The 21,359-nt window shown below is 45.9% G+C and overlaps 1 protein-coding gene across 2 annotated transcripts in view; it reads left to right on the top strand.

Annotated features, from left to right (window-relative positions):
- Nucleotides 1–21,359, top strand: part of LOC137631246 (Golgi to ER traffic protein 4 homolog) — a 445,029-nt gene that overhangs the window by 387,086 nt on the left and 36,584 nt on the right. For both annotated transcript variants that reach the window (XR_011041887.1, XM_068363031.1), the window contains exons 3-5: nt 866–960; nt 9,743–9,879; nt 10,676–10,814. Coding sequence is in view for 1 of the 2 variants with exons in the window: in XM_068363031.1 (XP_068219132.1) it covers nt 866–960; nt 9,743–9,879; nt 10,676–10,814 (371 nt within the window). In the remaining variant the exon portion in view is untranslated. The remainder of the gene's footprint in view (nt 1–865; nt 961–9,742; nt 9,880–10,675; nt 10,815–21,359) is intronic.

Genomic DNA, 21,359 nt, shown 5'->3' with positions numbered 1-21,359 from the left:
TAGTCTGGGATGAATGAGTAAGAATGCCTGGCTCCTTTCTTCCTTTCACCTTTTCCCCTCTGGGGAAAACAGCTCCGCAAGCCTCAGCATAGCTGACCTCACCTCGCTGCAAGTAAAACCCATTTCCCTTGTGCCTTCTAAGTATAGAAGAATACTTTGTTACGTCCCCAATACCTTTTTGAGGGAGGGTATTGGGTAAGTCTTTAAGAACAATATGTTTTGTACTCGAGTTCCTATGTTAAAGACAAGACACACTGTTAGTTCCACTCATACACAAGGTCTTGTAGGCCGCTATCAGTGCATTACCTCATATCGGCACTTGATTTTAGCGAGGGTAGGGTCCCCTCTACTATCGATCACAGATCGAAATAGAGAGGACCCTGGGTTATGACCAAGGCCAGTTGGTGAGGACTTCCTCCCTCCTAAGAGCAAGTCACCCTATAAATAGTGAAGGGTTTGTATCTACACCGGAACAGATAACAAATTTGTAAGTAATTTGTATTTTTCCTAGTATACAAACCTGGAGCTATTTATACAAATTGGCCCGCCATCCTGTCCCCCGAGAAGTCCTGCCATAAAGCAAAGTGGTTACTCAGCCGAGAGGTGTGAGTGAGCGGGGTAGCCAGTCTACCCTACCCGCTAACTAGCTAACTAGCGGATGGGGTAGTTATCCCTCACTAAAATTATCATGGCTCATCTTTCAGCTACGCTGAAAGTATATCCTATGATTGGCTCCAGGTTTGTATACTAGGAAAAATATAAATTACTTAGAAATTTTGTTATTTTTGAACTGTATTTGTTTAAATTAATCGATTAAGGAAACATTTTGAAAATTTTAATGACATTTATTTTTTTATCTTTACAGCAAACAAGTGGTGCTGATCTTGCGTTACTCATGCTTGACGTATTAGAGAAATCAAAAACTAGAGCTACAGAGCACCATATATCTAGAATAGCAAAGTGAGTATTTTCTACTGTTTTAAGAAAAGTAAAGTACTGTACTGTACTTTAGTGTAATAAATTCTGTATTTCACTGTAGTGTATTAATTCCATCACTGTTCTGTATTGTATTAAATCTTGTACTAAACTGTTGTGTATGAAGTCATGTATTGTACTGTAGTGTATGAAGTCATGTATTGTACTGTAGTGTATGAAGTCATGTATTGTACTGTAGTGTATAAAGTCATGTATTTTACTGTAGTATACTACATCAAGTATGGTACTGTAGTGTATTGAGGCATTCACTGTAAGGTAATGTATTAAATTGTGCTCTAATTTTGTTTTGTATATTAAAAATAGTTTGTATTTTACGCTCAACATTAAGCCATTTCCCGTCATGAGACTGCTCGAGACGAAAACAACTGAAAAATCACTACCACATTCATCTATTGCTGAATTGTGAAGTAACCACCTGTATAGTAAAAAGAGAGAGAGAGAAGAGAGAGAGAGAGAGAGAGAGAGAGAGAGAGAGAGAGAGAGAGAGAGAGAGAGAGAGAGATGCATCATAGTATGATTGCACATAGGTTATAACATATTTTACTCTAAAATTATTAAAAGTAGAGTAAGAATGTGTGTTTTTATTATTTCTGTGACCCGACCTTCAAATATATCAATGATATGTTTTTCAAGTTTCATGGTAACAAAATCCCAAAATAGACAGACTTTCCCAATATCCAGGAACATAACACCCCCTATTACCATTTTTTTCCCATGCTAACAAACCTTCTGTTATTTATTTGGATCATCTTTCGGTGAAGCTGGAAGGTAGCCATTAGACTTAAAGTGCGAGGTGGCAATTCTGTCTAATCGCTTGAGCAGTTAGGCTGGGGATGGCTTAGGGTTACCTAGCCGCCTCTATACAGTATATACACTCGCAGCAGTGAGGTACTGTACGTCGTCATTTTTTTTTTTGGCTCGGTAGAGAGTGGACGTGTACTCTCTCTCCCCAGACTGTCATTGGACTTTTTGATATTCTTTTTCTGTTCAGGTGTGCTGTTTTCTCTTTGATCTCCTTCATGCGAACCTGTCCAGGGCGCGAGGTTGCCGCGTGCGGTACTCTCATGTTTTCGTTGGAGACCGACCCGCACTCTCTGTGTCCTTAGTGCAGAGGGCATCGCTGCGAGCAGGGTTCGCCCTGCGCAGAGTGTAGGGAGTGGCCTGCCTCCCAATGGGAGAAATTTGGACGGTATAGGAAGAAGTCCAAGCGCGATCATTCTCCCTCGGGCGAGAAAAGCGCGGTCTTCTTCATCTTGCACCCCCAAATCTCTTTCAATAGCTCCTTCTCGCTCGCGCTCTTCCGAGGGCCGATCGAGAAGGAGTGGAGACCGACTAACTCCTTGGCAACACAGGGATACTGGGGCGGTTGTTGCTTCCCTTAGAGGAGTGACTTGACCTCCAGCTACTGGGGAGCCATTCTCCCTTTCGGATCTTTTGCAGGTGTGTCCAACCTTAGGGATTTTGGGACCCCCTTCGAAGGAGGAACTTCTGGGTCACTTTCAGCACATTGCTAGGAAGGACCCTTCTCCAGAGCCGTCAACATATCACGTCCTGGAACTGTGAGAAGTCCATCTTTCACCTTCTCCTAGCCCTTCTACATGCGGACGAGGTGCCCGCTCGCGTTCACCTCACTAAGGGTTTCCTGCTGACGACAAACCCTCTCTCCATCCTGGGACCTCGTCGTCCTGTAACCCTCAACCCTTTGTTTCTCCTTACAGGAACCCGCAGGTTACTGGTGCTGATTTTCCAGGGACTAGCGCTCCTACCACCAGCAGCGCAAAAGGACGAGCATCGCCATCGTCTCGCCCTTCTGAACACACCTCCCCTGATAAGATCTGATGGATCGTAGGTCATCACGATCCGAACGCTCTTCTTGTGGAAGCGTTGATGCTCTAGAGCTTCATGCTCACGAGACCTCTGGACTTATCCCTCTCCTCGGAGGCGTTCCTCTTCACGAAGAGAAGTCTCGCGATTGCGCTCTGCATGATCATGAACACAAGCTAGACCCAGGTCCAGACGCTGGCGTTCTAGATCATGAGAACGGCGCTCGCACTTGGAAGGACGACACTCCCATTCACGAGAGCAGCGTTCTAACTCGTGAGGGCTCCGTTCATGACAATGACGTTCACGTTCACGAGGCCGACGCTCACATTCACGAGCTAGGCAGTCACAACGCTCACGCTGTTCTCAAACGAGAGCTAGACGCTCCCGTTCACGAACATCTTGTTCACGATCATGAACTGTGCATTCGCGATCAAGGTCTAGACGTTCCTCATCTAGAGGTAGAGGTGGCGTTCGCGCAGTCCATCAGTGCGTAGCCCCTCAACCCCACCTTCTCCCAAACGACATCTGACCGAACTTGAGAAGGACCACTCCTCAGACAGGCGTCCGGCTAAACCCCCAGTGCCATTACTGTCTGGGGAGTATTAGCAAAGCATTCGCCTATGCAATGCTTGGAAACGTGTCTCACTGTAACGCGTTCTCCAACGATTAGGGTTGTTCCTACTCAAAGGCCTTCTGTGCCGACTTTGTCGGACGTAGGTGCTTCTCTGTGGCAGCAGAAAGGCGTTAGATCTTCCTCTTCCTATGTGGCTCTTAGTGCTCCTGTTGCGAGCGCTTCTGCTCATGAATTGCGTCTGTAGACGCGTGAAACTCGTGATTTTGCGCGCAAATCTGATGGAAGTGGCTGTGCCCTTCCTCAGAAAAGAAGTCCTTCCAGCTTCTCGTTGGTTGACTCTGTTAGAACATCTAACCTCTCTCATCCGTCTAGTTCCAAATGGCCGCCTCAAGATAAGATGGCAGCGGAAGTCCGGGTGGAACCAACACTCCGATCCACCGGACACTAGTTTCTATAACTCAGGACCAGGTGACGGATTTAAATTAGTGGATGGCAGACGGAAACCTTCGACGGGGCCAGAATCTTCTTGTTCCCCATTGTGATTTGATGCTCTTCACAGATACATCAAAAGAAGGGTGGAGGGCTCACCTCTGCACCATACAATCTCCGGCCTTTGGTCAGAATGAGAAAGGTACCAGTACATAAATCTTCTAGAGATGAGAGCAGCAGCCTACCTAGCTCTTCATCAGTTCCAACAGTTGCTGGTAGGTTACTCTGTGATGTTGTTGAGCGACAACACCACAGTAGTGGCTTACATAAACAGACAGGGCGGTACCTTTTCACAGCCTCACTGCCATCTTGCAGTAAAGATCCTCAGATGGTGAGAAGATCATTGTGTCCCTATCAGCTCACTTCATTCCCGGTAAGAGAAATGTGCTCGCGGACAATCTGAGTAGAGCGACTCTTGATAGTAGGCTCTGAATGGTCTTTGAATTGTCAGATAACCAACAAAGTCCTGACTTTGTGGGGTTCCCCCAACTGTAGACATGTTCACAACATTTGTGAACAGCAAGCTTCTGTTGTACTGTTCTCCAGTCCTTGACCTTCAGGCTCTATGGCAAAATGCATTTCAACAGTGGAATAACATCAACGTGTACGCTTTTCCCCTGTTTTGTCTGATGAGAAGACTGCTCAACAAAACAAGAACGTCCAAAGATCTGATGATGATTTTTGTAGCTCCGCTATGGTATCACGCAGAGTGGTTTCCAGACCAGATTGACACAAAGAGCCACACGTGAACATCTTCCACAAGACCGTGCAGTTGCTTTGACTTCACATCTTGAGACTATCCAATGTCTATCTCAGAAGGGCTTTTCACGACAAGTTGTGGAACGAATGTCTGGACACTTGCGTAGGTCCTCAGCCTTGGTCTACCAAGCAAAATGGAGAGTTTTCTGTGGTTGATGTCATGGAAGGAATATCTCTCCACTCGATGCCACTATTCCAGGAATAGCAGAGTTTCTTGTATACCCTTGAGAAGAAAAGCTCCTTTCAGTATTGGTGGTGAAAGGCTATCGCTCAGCTTTAAGCCTTGCCTTCAAGCTGAAAGGAGTCGACATTTCCTCCTCGTTGGAGCTTTCTTTACTTATACGGAGTTATTAGATCACTTGGCCCTAGTCAAAGATTAGTCCTCCTCTTTGGAACGTGGTTTGCGTCTTGAGATCCTTAAAAGGACCTTACTACGAACCATTACGCCATGCAACTTACCGAAATCTCACTTTGAAGACGACGTTCCTGCTTGCTTTAGCCTCGGCAAAGAGAGTCCGTGAACTTCATGGCCTTTAGTATGACATCGCCCATTCAAGGGGATGGGGGGAAGTGACGCTAAGCTTCGTCCCAGAGTTTAATGCTAAGACTCAAAATCTGGGAGTGCTGGACCATAGATTCGGGCCCTTTCAAATTGCGAGTCTTCGTTCTGTAACCAATGACCTAGATCAGTTGTTACTTTGCCCAGTGAGGAGTTTGAGGTACTATCTTAAATGCACTGCAGCAACACGGCCCAGACTAATATCTCTGTTTGTTAGCTCAGAGAGAGTAAAGAGGAGGATCACCAAGAACACACTTTCCTCCTGGATTCGGATTCGCCAAGGGATCAAAAGAGCCTTGGCTTAGGATCCACTTCAGGCTCATCGACCTAGAGCCCGTAACATCAGGGGAATCAGTACTTTCCTGGCGTTTAAATGCAACTTCTCCATGTTGCAGGTTCTCCAAGCAGGCGTGTGGAAAAGACAAACCACATTCACTGCCAATTATCTCTTAGACGTGATCCACATGAGACTCAATACGTTTACTATCGGTCCTGTGGTGGCTGCTCAACAAGTGGTTTAAGATACCTCAAGCTCCTTGATGAACAAGTAGCAGTTGGTTGAGGGCATTTGTCACCTGGGTTAAGACTGGGATGAATGAGAATGTCTGGCTTTTCTTTCTTCATCTTCCCCTGCCTTGGGGTACAGCACCAGGGGTCTCTCTGCAAGCTGGCTTCAACCTCTGCAGGTAATTATCACTTCCCTTGTGTAACCTAATATAAGTTATAAAATTGTGATACTGTCAACATCCCCATTGCTTTCTGTGAGGGAGCAATGGGATACGTCTTGTTGTTTTTCCTATATAAACTCACAGATGTTCATGCAAATAACAACCTCTATTTTACTACATTGCACAGCCCGCGAATATACTCACTTTGTATATTTCAGCGAGATGTCAAAGCTTTCTCTAGACCACAGTCATATACTGTAATAGTTAAACCGGGTCAATGTCCATGCTAGATCTAGGACTTCCACCTACCAAAGAGTGAATCATCCACATAAATAACGGAAGGTTTGTGTGTATGGGAACAAATGACAAATTTGGAGATAATTTGTATTTTTCTCCAACTAATACAAACCTGGAGTTATTTATATAAATTGGCCCACCTTCACCTGCCCCCCAGAAATCCTGCCTGCAATAAAAGTGACGTCTCTCACTGCTGTGAGAGTATACATAGATGTGGCTGGTAACCCTCCAGCCTATCCCCTAAGCTGTTAGGCAGGGTTGCTACCTCGTAATTAAAGTCTAATGGCTACCTCCAGCTGCTGCTGAAAGAATATCTACATAAATAACTCCAGGTTTGTATTAGTTAGGGAAAAATACCAATTATCTCCGAATGTCGTGTTATCAGGTGAGAGCAATGAATTCCATGCTTTAGGGTTGGTTTTGAATTTAATAATTTGTTACCTTACCATGTGTCTTGATTAGCCTTGTAATCTGGCAAACTCAAGGAGAAAGTGATTACATGGCTGTTGAGAGAGAGGTTCACAGAGCTGGGACTCTATGAGCAGTAAAACCCATTCAGTAATAAAAACAGGAATTGCTTTCTCAAGCAACATCAGGGTAATGTAGTACCCCAAAATCCTCCTATCTTACTAAGGTGTATTGTAATAGGAAGATTAACACTCACAAAATACCCAAATTATACTCTGTCACACACTTACCTGTAGTTTGGTGGGGTTTAGTAAGATGGGATTAGAAAGTGAAACTTTACCATTAGAGAAGTTTTTAGATATGATAAAGAGGTTTGCCGTTCCGACAAAAGTTATAGGTCTATGCTGACTTCTGAGCTCCTATGTGTTGAACAAGATTTTAATGATAATCATTTAATTAGGGACACTTTTAAGCCCTAGTCTCAAAACAATGGAGGTGCTATTGAGGTATTTTGAGGAACCACAGTTTGGACATTAACATAAATTTAAACCCACCTTATATCAGCTTCAGCAAGACATTGGTTAAATAATTTGATGGCATCTTTTAGTATATTAGAATTCATCTAAAAAGCAGTATTAATTTTACTTCTATGTACTTCAAAATGCAGTAAAAGAATTTTCATCTTTATCTAATTTTTTCCCTCAGAGATTTTTAGCAAGGGATGAGAAGAGGTCTAAGAAGGTGAGAAGGTTCATTAGAAATATATTTTGATTCATATGTGGAATCTTATTCTAGACACATGAACAGGTGGGTGAAAATATCTACCAGCTTTTAAACTGATAACTTATAATATTAGGATAGTAGACCACGTTTTAAATCTTGCCAAAAAACACAGCTAGGTGATACATTTCAGTGGTCACTAACCATCATTTGAGGAAGTCTTATTTAATTACGATAATGGATGGACCTTTTGTTTAACAGAATTATTAAGGGAACTATTGAGGTCAATAGCTTTTAGTGAAATTCTTAGTTTCAAAAAATTAGAATTAGAGCGAATAGTCTTAAGTAATTTTCACTTTGGGTCCACAAATTGGTGGCAAAATTAATCTCAATGGTACCGTATAAGAATTCAATTAGGTTATTGTGGTCCCTTGTATATTTTAGGATGTATACAGATTACAGTTGAATAGGCCAAGGTGTATGTATACAAAGTTAAATTCAAGGTAAAATGTAGGCCGTTTAGGCCTTGCCTCATATGCCCTACTTTTGATAGACTGAGCACAGTACCACTGTCCCTCCTACCAGGACAATGTGGAATTGAGAACAGTAAAGTTTCACTGAAATAGAAATAATTCTCACATTAGAATTAATTATTTCAGTATTTACCTGAGAATCATGCAAGTTCCACACTTGGAGTGGTTCTGATTTTTCGCTGCAATACTTAGTCCTGGTGTATCTTGAGTAGATAGGGTTAGGAACGAAGTATTGAGAGTGAGAACGGGTGTAAGAAATGATTTAGCAGCTAGAGTGGATAGAACGTGTTGAGGTGGGTTGGCCACGTTGAGAGAATGGGAAATGGCTGTCTGCTAAAGAAGGTGATGAATGCAAGAGTTGATGGGAGAAGTACAAGAGGAAGACCAAGGTTTGGTTGGATGGATAGAGTGAAGAAAGCTCTGGATGATAGGAGGATAGATGTGAGAGAGGCAAGAGAGCGTGCTAGAAATAGGAATGAATGGCGAGCGATTGTGACACAGTTCTGGTAGGCCCTTCTGCTTCCTCCAGTCACCTTGAATGACCGCGGAGGTAGTAGCAATAGGGGGTTAAGGGTTATGAAGCTTCATCTGGGGTGAATAACGGGAGAGGGTGGGCTGTGACACCCTAGCAGTACCAACCGAACTCGGTTGAGTCCCTTGTCAGGGGGGGGGGATGTAGAGAGGAAAGGTCCCCTTTTTTTTCATTTGTTTGATGTTACCTACCCCCCAAAATTTGGGGAAGTGCATTGGTATATGTATGTAATACTTAGTCCTCAGAAGGATGATGGGTGAAGATGCTGATGGCTTGGCCGCCAAAATATATTCCTCCGCCACACCTAAAATACAATGTCTGGAACCAAGGGTTTGCACACTCTTTGTAAGAATTTTTATTCTATCATGGGCAAGCTTTTCCATTGAAAGAATGATCAATACATGATTCTCACATGAATATTGAAATGATTAATTTTAGTATGGAATTATTGTACATCATTTTAAGTATATTTTGAGAGATGATTTTCCCTCTCTCTTCACAAACAATAAGAAAAAAATTGAAGGAATGAGAATTGGTATGAGTTGCTGCAATTTTCTTCCTTTCTGACAAATGCAGGAACTAAATGATTTTTAGATGACGGAGAATTGATGGACACACTTGCTTAACACATCGATATATCTTAGTTGTTGTCAGAATTGTCAGTAATTCTCAAGTGCGTTCAGTGGGCGAGGATATTTTTGTGCGTTGTTCGATGTTCAGTACTGAATAAAGCTTAGCAACGGAGATTATGACTTAGTGATATGGTAGAGTAACATTACTAGCATTGTGGAATGATCTTCCTAATCAGCCAGTTGAATCGGTTGAACTTCAGAAGTTCAAACTTGCAGTGAATATTTTTATGTTGAACAGGTTGACGTAATTCTCTCTTCATTATTTATAAATGACATGTATTTTAAAGTTGTTACTGATGTTAAGATAATTTATGTATTTTACTATTACTTCTGATATACGTGTTATTTATTTCCTTTCCTCACTGGGCTATTTTCCATGTAGCATCTTGCTTTACCAACTATGGTTGTAGCTTAGCTAGAAATGATAAATAATGATATTATTGAATCTCTTTGGTACCTGCTGCCTTCATAACAACTATTCGATTATCTAACTTGGTATTTTATCAAATGGTCTTCCAAGATCCACAGATGTGTGGTATAACTTCTTCCTCTTAACAAGGTAGTTTTCCTGTAGTTACCTTAATGAAGCTTATTTGAACTACAGTGCGGGACTGTATTGAATAATGAGACCCCAGAACGACATCAATAATTGAATTAAACTACTGTAGGTTATTTGTAGCTCATTTGAACTATTGATCTTTTTGAGACACCGTAATGACATCAATATTGAATTATACCATTTCATTTGCAGCTTATTTGAACTATTGAATAATGGAACACCAGAACGACATCAATATTTAGTTCGTGCTGTCAAATGGTCGTGTGCCGAAACTCATAAACTTGGCCATCCAAGATTACATCAGCTTCTAGCCCAAACCTTATGGAAAGGTGAGATAATTGCTTGTTCAGTACTGTATTTTCTAAGTGCAGTATTTTTTTTTTTTTTATTAAATCTATGGACCCTTTTTTATAGGATTTTAAGCAATCATGGGTGGCTTTTGTGTCATGATCATGGTATTTACAAATGATTTAAAACAAAATATTTAAAAGTTGCATTTCATAGTAAAAGTAATAGAAAGAATATAAAGTAATTCTAAAGAGTTTAATTTTATATCTTATACTGATAGTAAATTAATAAAGTTATTTGTAAATAGCATTTAAGTTTTAGGTCTTGCTTTAGATAAGGTCTTTTTGCTGAAAGGAGGATGCACATTTGATTTTGAGGGAGTAGAGTTATCTCACATAGAATTTGACAGTCAATTAAAAAGTCAGTCACTTTAATGTCATAGAATAGTTTAACAGAATCATCATGATGTCTCAATTCTGAATCTTTATAGAACTGAGTTAAAAGAGTAGTTGTCAATAAAAGAGTGAAAGTTGTAGAAATATAAAGTTTAAGAAGATGGACAGCTAGACAATTATGTGAGATGAGATCAGAGGGATCAGATAAAAAACAATAAGAGCTTCTATCACTATATACAGTAAACTTTATTGACTACATTAATCTAAGCATGGCATATACTTAAGTAGGCAACACCCCTCCAGAGGGTTGCAAGATTTCTAAAAATGATTAGGACTGGAGTTTCACTTGTCACCTGTAGCATGAGGTAGAAATTGATAAAGAACTTATTGCAGTTATAAAATCACACATTTTTCATACACTTTGTTATGTTCCAAATTACAGAGAAAAATTATGGCTCAGCAAGATATCATTATCTACGATCAGAGGATGGAGGAGGCTGCGCTGACATGCTGGTTGAATTACACCTATTGCGGGGTTACCCATCGGAAGTTGATCTTTTCCTAACACAAGCTGTTCTTCAGTAAGTACTATAGAATCATGTTCATATTTTAATGAGTAACTTTGAGTTGTCACCTATGTTGTTTATGCTCCTCATGGATTTTGTAATGCATAAAACAGTCAGAGATGGTGGAGAAGGATTGAACTGGATTGGTGATGGGAATTTAGCAGACCTAGAGTATGCTGCTGGTGATGCTGTCTTTGTTAGCAGAACACCACAGGATTTGCAATGCTTTTTTACTAGAATGCCGTCTACTATTGGTGTTTTTAAATTGGTGCTTTTAGGCAAATTTTCTTCCAAAGATTAAGTCACACAATTGTCAATGCATATCATGCAGCCAAATACATCCTGGAACAATGAGACACCATCAAACACCAAACAGGCCAACTCAATCTTGCATTGTCAAGTCAAGAGATATTGATTTCTGTCCACCCTTAGTTCAGGGATTTTGAGAAAAACTCTCATGATGATTATGCAACAGAGGTCCTTACAAGTGCTTTGAGTGTCTTTTTTATTTATTATATATTTTTTTTTATCTCGGGTAGGTTCAACAGCCTTAATATTCATCTCATTATACAAGGTGTGATAGAAATATCACCAAGTCATATTGCACTTATTCATGGTTGAGAATGGCTTAGGTATCTGTAGATGGACATTTCATTGTTTTTTAATGCAAAGTAATAACAGCAATATTATTATTATTATTATTTGCTAAGCTATAACCCTAGTTGGAAAAGCAAGATGCTATAAGCCCAAGGGCTCCAACAGGGAAAATAGACCAGTGAGAAAAGGAAATAAGGAAATAAATAAGAGAAGAGAACAGTAACAACATTAAGATAAACCTTTCACATATAAACTATAAAAACTTCAAAACAACTAGAGGAAGAGAAATAAGATAGAATAGTGTACCCAAATGTACCCTCAAGGAAGAGATCTCTAACCCAAGACAGTGGAAGACCATGGTACAGAGGCTATGGCACTACCCAAGACTAGAGAACAATGGTATGATTTTGGAGTGTCCTCTTAGTAGAGCTGCTTACCATAGCTAAAGTCTCTCTTCTATCCTTACTAAGAGGAATGTAGCCACTGAACAATTACAGAGCAGTAGTTAACCTCCTGAGAGAAGAATTGTTGAGTAATTTCATGGTTGTCAAATGTATGAGGAAAGAGCAGAATAGGCAAAGAATAGGCCAGACTGTTCTGTGTATGAGCTGGCAGAGATGAGGAATCCAATGTAGTACTGTCTGGTCCGTCAAAGGACCTAATATCTTTCTAGCGGTAGTATCTCAACAGGTGGCTGGTGCCTTCGCCAACCTACTACCTACCGGGCTGTGACACTGAGAATTGAGCATAGCCTATTCCTTTTCGTAAGTGACCTTTAAGAATGAATTCATTGATGAGAATCATGAGATGATGGCGCTTTCAGACCTTTCTGTCTATTGTGTTTTCATCATCCCATTTCCTCTTATGTTTAATGAATATCTAAAGGAGAGACTTGAAGAATAATGCTAAACTATTGACCAGGTGAAGAAACACATTCATGCCTAGGATTGACTCAATGCGAAGGTTATTCTCATCTTCCTTAATCACAAAGGATTTTTTTCTTACAAATGGTAGAATCATCAAACATTTTTTCTATATTTCATGACAGTTATTATAGGTTTTTTACCTGTTTCAATTAAGTATTGCTATGTGAATGGATAGGTAGGTCTTGGTGATTATATTTATTAGCACCATCTTTTCACTAATGACTCCTATAATTACTTTATGTACCTTTTTTAGCTATGCCAGTCCTAGTGACATAGTCCACCATGTTCATGCAACCTAACCTAATCTAAGCGTGGCTTGCCAGGGTTTAGAACCAGAAGGATCTAAAGTAATTAAAGAATTTGAGCTTCTGTGAGAGAGTTCCAAATCTGTACTGTGCAGCAAACGTTCAGAACCCTTACTGGAAAAAAAAAAAAAACTACTAATACTAGACAGCTTTGGGAGGGAGTTAGGATGTGTTTGGCAATGGGCCGGGTAGGACAAGAATTACCCCTTTAACATAAAAGCTAGCAATGTCAAGAGCTTATGAAGTTAATCACTATTGAATGTTAACTCATGATGTGAGTTGCGTAATGTTGATGCATGTCATTATCATTGTCATTTCCTCTATAATCAACTTGCCTAGTCTTTCCTGGCTTTTCCACTGAAGTAACAGAAAATTGTGCTTTGAACTGTTCACTTGATCAGGAACCATTGGAACCTACTATTGCACGAGAGTTACCATGAGTGAAACACACCATTCCTAGTTATATAAATCACAGTATTGTCCCTGACACGATACACAGAGGGAATGCGGATCATGATCTTCAGTAATTGCTAACATAACCAGGGGAAGACATCTTGATGTACAATACTGTAATAAGCAAGCAATCTGGAGAGGTCTGATTACAACCGATGCAACTGAGAAACAGAAGGCACGTAGAGACCCTGGCTCGTCAGTTACCACATACTGCTGGAATGTTACTTCATTTACTAAGGGCATGTGTTTATTGAAGGGAAAGGAAATGGAAAAATTCTTTAATTTTTACAAATTTCACTGGTAAATGTCGATTAAACTGAGCCTTGGGAGAGGAAGCCATATGAATATCAGGTGAGTATAGAAATAAGAAATTTTATTATTAAAATTCTGTTTGTTCCATAACTGAAATACAAACCACGCTATTTACATGGGGTAATTACTTCGGCGTAGCTGAACAACGAGCCATAAAAGTTTTAACGAGGGTTTCCTACATCTCCGCTAGTTAGCAGGGGGTAGGGAGGGGTAGCTAGCTACCCCTCCCCCTCACACACACCGGAGAATACTCCACTTTACTTTTGGCTTGGTTAGCGATCGGATGTCTCCGCTCCTATCCTCACTTGACGGCCATTATTGTTTCGTCTTTTAACTTACCTTTTCTTATACTTAATATATTTTAACATTATTGATGTTTATGTATATTTTTGTGTATAGAAAATAGTAAGTTTCCTTTGCTTTCGGTGTTGTGCGGTGTGTGTTATGTACGTCTACGAGAGTGATCGCCGGCTTTGCAGGCCACTACGATCTTTTCTTGATCACGGCCTTTCACTCCTAGGCCACCATGGTTGCTTTCGTGGAGACCGGCACTTCTCTTGAGGTCGTTCACCTCTTACTCCGTACTACGCCTACGATAGCCTCTCAGGACCGAGTCGCTATTTCGTTTTATTTGTCACAATTATTTTTATGAATATAATAATTGTTTTAACTTTTCTGCTCAGGGCTCACGTCTCTTCGGGGGTCAGTGATCCTTGGAACATTCAAAGTCAGTTGCATAATTATAATGTTATAATTCTGTTTTGTTAACCTTCGTCCCCCCCCCCTCACCTGGGCATGCCGAGTGGGGGAGGGGGGGCACATACCTTCTTTCGTTCTTATGTTCTTTCCCTCGGGGTTTTTCTTCGGAGTTTCACCCGGGGGAATTTCTGTTCAATAATTATTCTGTTTTATTTTCCAGTTTGCGATGCTGTTTCTTCGTGCCTGTTGTGTGCCTTCGAAGCAGAGCTGTCCTGTTTATCTTGGGGAGTCGGCTTCGCCGCCGTCTCTCAAGGCGTTCGTCAGGGGCATTCCCTTCTCTTAGAAGTTCCCCGTGACTACTGCCAGCTCTTCATTGCATCCTAGAACGATAAGGAGGTTCGCCTCCAGGGTAGTTAGTTAACTTCCCTTTTTACTTTTCCTTGGTCCTTAGGCGGTTATGCTCTTGGGGCTGAGCGGCCGCCCTTGTGACTTGCTCAAGGGGCTGAGCGGTTGCAAGGCTAGACCTTGGTACTAGCGACTATGCTCTCGGGGCTGAGCGGTCGCTTCTGTAGCTACGCTCAAGGGGCTGAGCAGAAGCAGGATCAGTCTGGCCCTCTCTCGTTCGCGAGGGAGGCCGCACTAAGGGCTCCTCCTCGGAGGATTGCTCCTTTTGTCTCTTCTACGAAGTGTCCCCTCCCGTTCGCATGAGAGGACACTCACAGAGACTCCTCTTCGGAGGATTGTTCCTGTTTACGTCTGCTGATCTCACGGCCTTTCGGGGCTCCATCACCAGTCTCTTCTACGAAGTGCTCACCTCTCTCGTTCACGAGAGAGGCCACTCATAGAGACTCCTCTTCGGAGGTTTGTTCCTGTTGTCAACAGCTTGCTGTTCAGTCACTAGCACTTCGGTGTTTAGTGACAGGGAAACTTAGGTTTCTCTTTTTCCCTGACCCTTTGGGGTCTCGGAGCTTTAGTTACGCAGTTCCCTCGGGCTCTCGTAACTTTAGTCACTTCTACACTTCGGTGATTAGTGACGGAGAAACTTCGGTTTCTCGTTGCGTTGACCCTTCGGGGTCTTGCAACTATCCCCTCGGGGCCTCGCTACTCAGACTACGTTAGACCCTTGGTCTCTCGTGCCTCAGTGTACCTGTTGCCTGCTGTATCCGTTCCTGACTGCAGACGCGCCTTGGGCGCCCACGCCCCCGATATCTAACGCGCTCCTCCCTTCGGGGCAGGAGAGACTTTCTCACACCTTGAATAAGTCCCTTAAGTGCCAGGTTTCACCTGCGCGCCAACGTTCCCTTACGCGCTAGCGCTCGACTGCTGTTCCTGAGTCTGCCTTCAGACACCCTGTTCCAGTATTCAGTTAGGCTGCTACCAACGTTCCCTGTGCACTTGCGCACATCGTTGGGGTTCCTGAGATAGCGCACTGGCGCTCACCATCATTTCAGCCTATGGTGTCTCTAAGTCTCTTCTACGAAGGACAACTCTCCCGTTCGTGGGAAAGGTACCTCACAGAGACCACTTCTCGGAGTATTTAGCAGTCCCTCAGTTGATCGTCGGCACTGAAGTAGACCTCCTGGTCCTCTTCAGGGGATGCCCTCCCTTTTAGGGACATCCCAGTTCCTGATCTACGAGTTAGCCGATCCTTCAACCATTTCCGACAATCTTCTGTTACACAGGGGCCTACGTTCTTAACTTGCGCATAAGCACTGAAGACTGCTCGCGTGCGGGATTATTTCCCGCGCGCGATCCCGCGATTGTCGAGGATCGTTAGCCGACGATCTTCTGATACGCGCTAACGCGTAAGCGTTGATGATCGCCCGCTCACGGGATGGTTTCCCGCGCGCGATCTCGCGATCGTCTAGGATAGTTAGCCGACGATCTTTTGTTACGCGCTAACGCGTAAATGCTGTAGATCGCCCGCGCACGGGATGGTTTCCCGCGTGCGATCTCCAAGGCCCTTCCGCTCGCGGTTTTTCCGCGCGTGATCGTTGAAGATCGTTAACCCAGCAACGGTCGTTAGCCGGCGATCTTCGGATCCAGCGCTAGGCACGCAAGCGCCGAGGATCGGTCTGTGCACGGGATGGTTTCCCGCGCGCGACAACGAGGCCGTCCGCGCGGGGTTCTCCGCACGCGATCATCGACAGCCGTTAGCCGGCGATCTTCGGATCCGGCGCTAAGCGCGCAAGCACCGACAATCTTCTTAGTATGCATAAGCTCCGATAGTCGTTCTGTGGGCGGGATGGTTTCCTGCGCACGGCAACGAGGCCATCCGCGCGCGGTTCTCCGCACACGATCGTCGAAGGCCGTTAGCCGCTGATCTTCGGATTCGGTGCTAGGCACGCGAGCGCCGACGATCTTCACAGTTCGCGTAAGCGCCGAAGATCGTTCCGTTCGCGGGATGGTTTCCCGCGCGCGACCATTGAGGCTCACACATCCATCGCACGGATCGTCCGCGCGCGGTTTCCCGCTCGCAATCGTCGTAGATCGTCCGCGCACGGGCACAGAGGTTTTCCCGCTCGTGATCGCCGACTATCTTCTCGCGCGCACGAGCGCGCCGACAATCTTCGCTCACGCGTGAGCGTCGAAGATCGTCCGTGCTTGTGCGAATCGCCGACGATCGTCTTTCATTGTTGGAGATCATACGCACGCGGGCACCATGGTTTCGCGCTCACTGTCCTACGGTCTTCTCTCGCGCTAGCGCCGACGATCTTCGTACTCGCGTAAGCGCCGAAGATCGTCAGCGTTATTCTTCCGCGCGTGGGATGGTTTCCCACACGCAATCGCCGACGGCGCTAGCACCGGCGATCTTTTTTCCCCGAGATCGTTCGCGCATGGGATGGTTTCCCTCGCTATCGCCCACGATCTTTCACGCGCAAGCGCCAGCGATCTGCATACGCGCGGAAGCACGGAGATCGTTCACGCGGACACCGATACGCTCACGCGGGTACGTGGGCATGCGGGTGCGGTTATACTGCTACGCATGCTTTATTCAAGCGCTATCCAGATCTGTGCTTTTCACGCGATCGTCAGCGTGATCGGCGCACCGTTCTCCGACGCGACCGCGCCCTGTTCACATCAGCACTTATGGCGGTCAGGCCACCTCCGTGTTTCCCTCCCCCGCAGCGCAGAGCAGCGCCCTCTCCGGAGGGGGGAAGGTTTCCAGATAGGTCAAAGGTCTCTTCTCCCTTCTTTGCAGGTTCTCTACGGGCGAACCCTCATGTGTTATCTCCCCCAGAGGATCGAACGATCCTCTTCCCTCCAGAGGGACTCCCTGTCAGCGCGAGGGTTGGTCGGCATCCCTGGTGGGATGCAGTCGTCAGAACGTTCAAGCAGGCGATGAGCCTGTCCCTTCTGACTGGGGTCACTAATCAGTAGCAGCTTCCTCTCCCCCTGAAGGGGGTGAGAGGAATCTCTGGCATGGTATCTCCCCCAAGGACTATCCTGTCCCTTCGCGAGTCCTTACGCAGGCGATGAGCCCTCCTCGGACTTAATCTCCCCTCCCCTGCGGATGAGCACTACCCATCCCCAGGAGGGTCAGAAGACCCGGTCCTCTCCCCCTTCACTCCATTGGGAGAATCCCCGCCTCTTCCTGAGGGTCCTATCGTGCGGAGGGGGCGAAGCCTTACGTCCTTCATCGCTGGGGTTTTGTTTCCCTCCTAGGAGGGATCCTAAGGCCCTGTTTTCCGCAAGGATCCGACAGGATCCAGTTGGACCCTTGGGGCATGTCTACGAGTCTCCCCAGGAAGAGCCTCCGGGGATGGGAGACCTTGCTGCCAGTCCATCAGGAGGAGGAGCTCCAGGGGTCGGAACTTGCGTTCTGGCAGGTTCTGGCCCTCAGGAGATACCTCAAGGGGATCCCAGATTCAGAGATTCCTCTTCGGTAAGGGAAGGATACGGTCCTGGACCGAGTTCTACTCACCCAAGGACTCCCTTACGCCAGTGCAGCTTGCCCGGGTCTCAGGGAATGGAGAGCGCCAGAGACTAGGCCGAGGGCCAGCTCTCCGAGCTTGTCTCCTTCAACAGTCCCGGTTGGTTTCGAGCCCCTCCCTCCTCCCTGGGTAGGGATCAATGAGGGGATGGGCCCTCTGGGCGGAAGTCCAGTCCATGTCGGAGATACGCTCCCTCCAAGAGGTGGCCAACTGGTTCCGAGGCCTCCTTAATCGTCTCCTTCCCTTCTCGACTCTGTACAGGGTTGTCAAACAGTCTCCGTTCAGCATAGCGACAGCAGACGCGGTCAGCTTTGCGGTGAGACCACAAGACTTCATGTGTACACTGGTCCGGTAGGACTCGTACTTCCGGTCCCGGTTCACCCATCTTCAAGGAAGTACTTTGGAGTCCGCCTGGAAGGCGGATATACCAGTTCAAGGGCTGTGCTTCGGCCTCTCCACGGCACCTCAACAGTTCTCCGATACTTCCTCTCGGATCTCTTCACGGGCTCTCGGCATCGGCATCCGGCCACTCCGTTTCCTGGGTGACTGGCCGATCCTGGCAGACTCGAAGGCATCCCTTCTTCGTCATTGGGACAAGCTCCTCGGACTTTACCAAGTTCTAAAGATCATGGTGGTCCTCGAGGAGTCCTCTCCGCAGCCCTCTCAGAGTCTGGTATACCGAGCCTGGTCTTAGGCTCCTATCTCCCGTAGCCTTCCCTTCAGACAACAGGGTACCAAGGCAGAGGAAGGTCGCGAGACCTTTCCTCACACGAGAAGACCCTCCAACCCAAGGTTGTTACGTCTCTCCTCCCTGGCCCATCTGGTTTCCACAGTCGCCCCAGGATGAGTTCTCTCCAGTGGCGACTCGGGGCGCGGGGTAGTCGGGGGCACGTCTCCCCAGACGCCGAGACCCCTAGGGGACAACCCGTACAGACGAACCCATAGGGGTGGGAAGCAGACGAGGGCCTACAATAGGGAGTGGTCCTTCTCGTCCTTCCCCCAAACTTGATGCTGTCTTCGGACGCGTCAAAGGAAAGGGGGGGGGGGGACGTTCTGATCCATGGGTCCTCAGGCCGGTGGTCAGAACCAGGAAGAACTTCCTCTAGTCCTACTAGAGACGGAAACCGTGTTTCTGGCACTTCAGTAGCTCCACCTAGCCTGGCGGACTACTCTGTGGTTATGAAGATCAACAACACCACAGTGATGGTTTTCTGGCCCAGACAAGGAAGTACTTTTCAGTACAACCTTCCCATCCTGCGGTATAGATACCGGGATGGTCCGAGTCCCCCTCGGTATCCTTAGCAGCTCGCTTGATTCCAGGCAAAGGAATGGGCTCGCCGACAGTCTGAGCAGGGTGTCACGGACACCACATTCCGAGTGGTCTTTGGATCCTCAAGTAGCCTACAAGTACTGACTCGGTGGGGCTCCCTCTGTGGACCGGTTCGCTACACCACTGAGCTGCAAGCTCCCGCTGTTCTGCTCCCCGGTCACGGATCCCAAGGCCCTCTGGTAGGATGCCTTCCAGCAACGGTGGGACACCATCGATGTGTTGCCTCCGTAGCTTGCTCCACTTCCCGCCGGGAGTCTATCCAGCATCTCCTCAAAGAGAAAGGATTTTCGCAACAAGGGGCGAAAAGGAGGCCTGGACACCTGCGCAAGTCTTCCGCAGTAGTCTCCCAGGCGAAAGAGCGAGTTTCTGTGGCCGGTGTCGGGTAGAGGGCATCCCTCCACACGATGCCGCTCCCAGCAATAGCGGAGCCCCTAGTGGGATTGCGGGATAAATGTGCCTTTCAGTTTCGACTGTGAAAGGCTATCCCTCAGCCTTAAGTCTTGCCTCCTGGCTCTAGGGACAAACATTTCTCCCCCGCTGGAACTCTTCCTTCGCATGCGAAGCCTTGTCCTCTCCTGCCCTCAGTTGAAGGTGAGACCTCCTCCTTGGGACGTGGTTCGAGTCCTCGAGTCTCTAAAGAGACCCCCTGACGAACCACTACGTAAGTCCCCAGACCACCACCTTTCTGGGTAGACAGTGTCCCTGCTAGCCTATCTTAATCGTCCATTCAGGGGGTTAGGGGGAGGCAACATTCAGGTTCGTCCCTGAGGTTTGTTGCCGAGACTCAGAATCCGCGAGTGCCGGACTCGCTATTCGACTCCTTCTAGGGTTCGAGTCTCCGTCCTGTAGCAGATGACTCAGACCATCTCCTACCTTGCCGGTAGGGGGTCCGAGCTGGCGTCTTCAGAGAACAGCTGCAGTTCGTCTCCAGGCTCAAGTCTCGTTCGTGGATCCTGGGTAACGAGGAGAGGGGTCTCCAGGAGTACCATCTCGGCCCGGATTCGCAGGGTGCTACACCCTGCCTTGAATCCTGACCCTTCTCCGTCGCATCGCCCTAGAGCCCATGATGTCAGGGGCTTAGATACGTCCCTGCCCTTCATGTAGCCCAGCGGCATAGTAAGAAATATGAAACCAATTGTTCAAATTGTTCTAAAAGCACCAAAATTGGCACACATGTGGATTAATACATTCTGAACAATTTTGGATATGGAGGCATTCAAGATTCTCCCCGTAGCACATTTGGCGGCCATTTTTCAAAATGGCCGCTATTTACCGTTAGCGTCATTGAATATGTACCATAATTTGTCTTTTTGTGGATGCTAAAGGTGATAAGTGTGCTAGAGGTGATAAGTATTGTACAATTACACATACTTCTGTGCTTACCAAATAATTTGGCTACCATTTCACAAGAAAATGAATTTTACTTTGCAGCGGCAGCGTTGGTGGCAGTGACGGCGGCTGCAGTAATAGTATAGTGTTGATAGTCATGGTGCTTGTAGTAGTAACTTGTGGTAACATGGTGGTGTTTTGTGTCTTTGCAGGTGAGGCAGCAGCAGCACCACCTGACATCAGAGACGCGTTGTTCCAGACTGCAGCCATGGCAAAGAAGTTCCAACTGGTCGATACTTTTGAGCAACGTACTCCCACAACACCTCCTGAGACAAACTGGAAGCTGTGTCTTGTATGTCAAGAGGAGACAACAGAGTCACTTGTCTGCCCAGTACTGTCTAAACGCCGAGACCCTGGGAGTGGATACACGACAATGGCTGCAAACTTGGTCAAATTTGATGAACTCGGAGAACTGCCAAGAACTGTTCAGTTACAGAGACTAGATGAAGGACAAGGTGTTGAGGCGACAATGGTTGCCCACCAGGCCAAGTGGCATAAAACATGTATGCTCAAATACAATAACACCAAGTGTGCAGAACACTTTTGCCAGAGATGTGCGCTCACTCGTGGCCGTCATTGAAGAGCTGGGCAACCCTTTCGAGGAGGACAGTCAG

The sequence above is a fragment of the Palaemon carinicauda genome, chromosome 39 (assembly GCF_036898095.1).
Source record: "Palaemon carinicauda isolate YSFRI2023 chromosome 39, ASM3689809v2, whole genome shotgun sequence".
NCBI lineage: Eukaryota > Metazoa > Arthropoda > Malacostraca > Decapoda > Palaemonidae > Palaemon > Palaemon carinicauda.
This window is presented reverse-complemented; position numbering and strand designations above follow the sequence as displayed.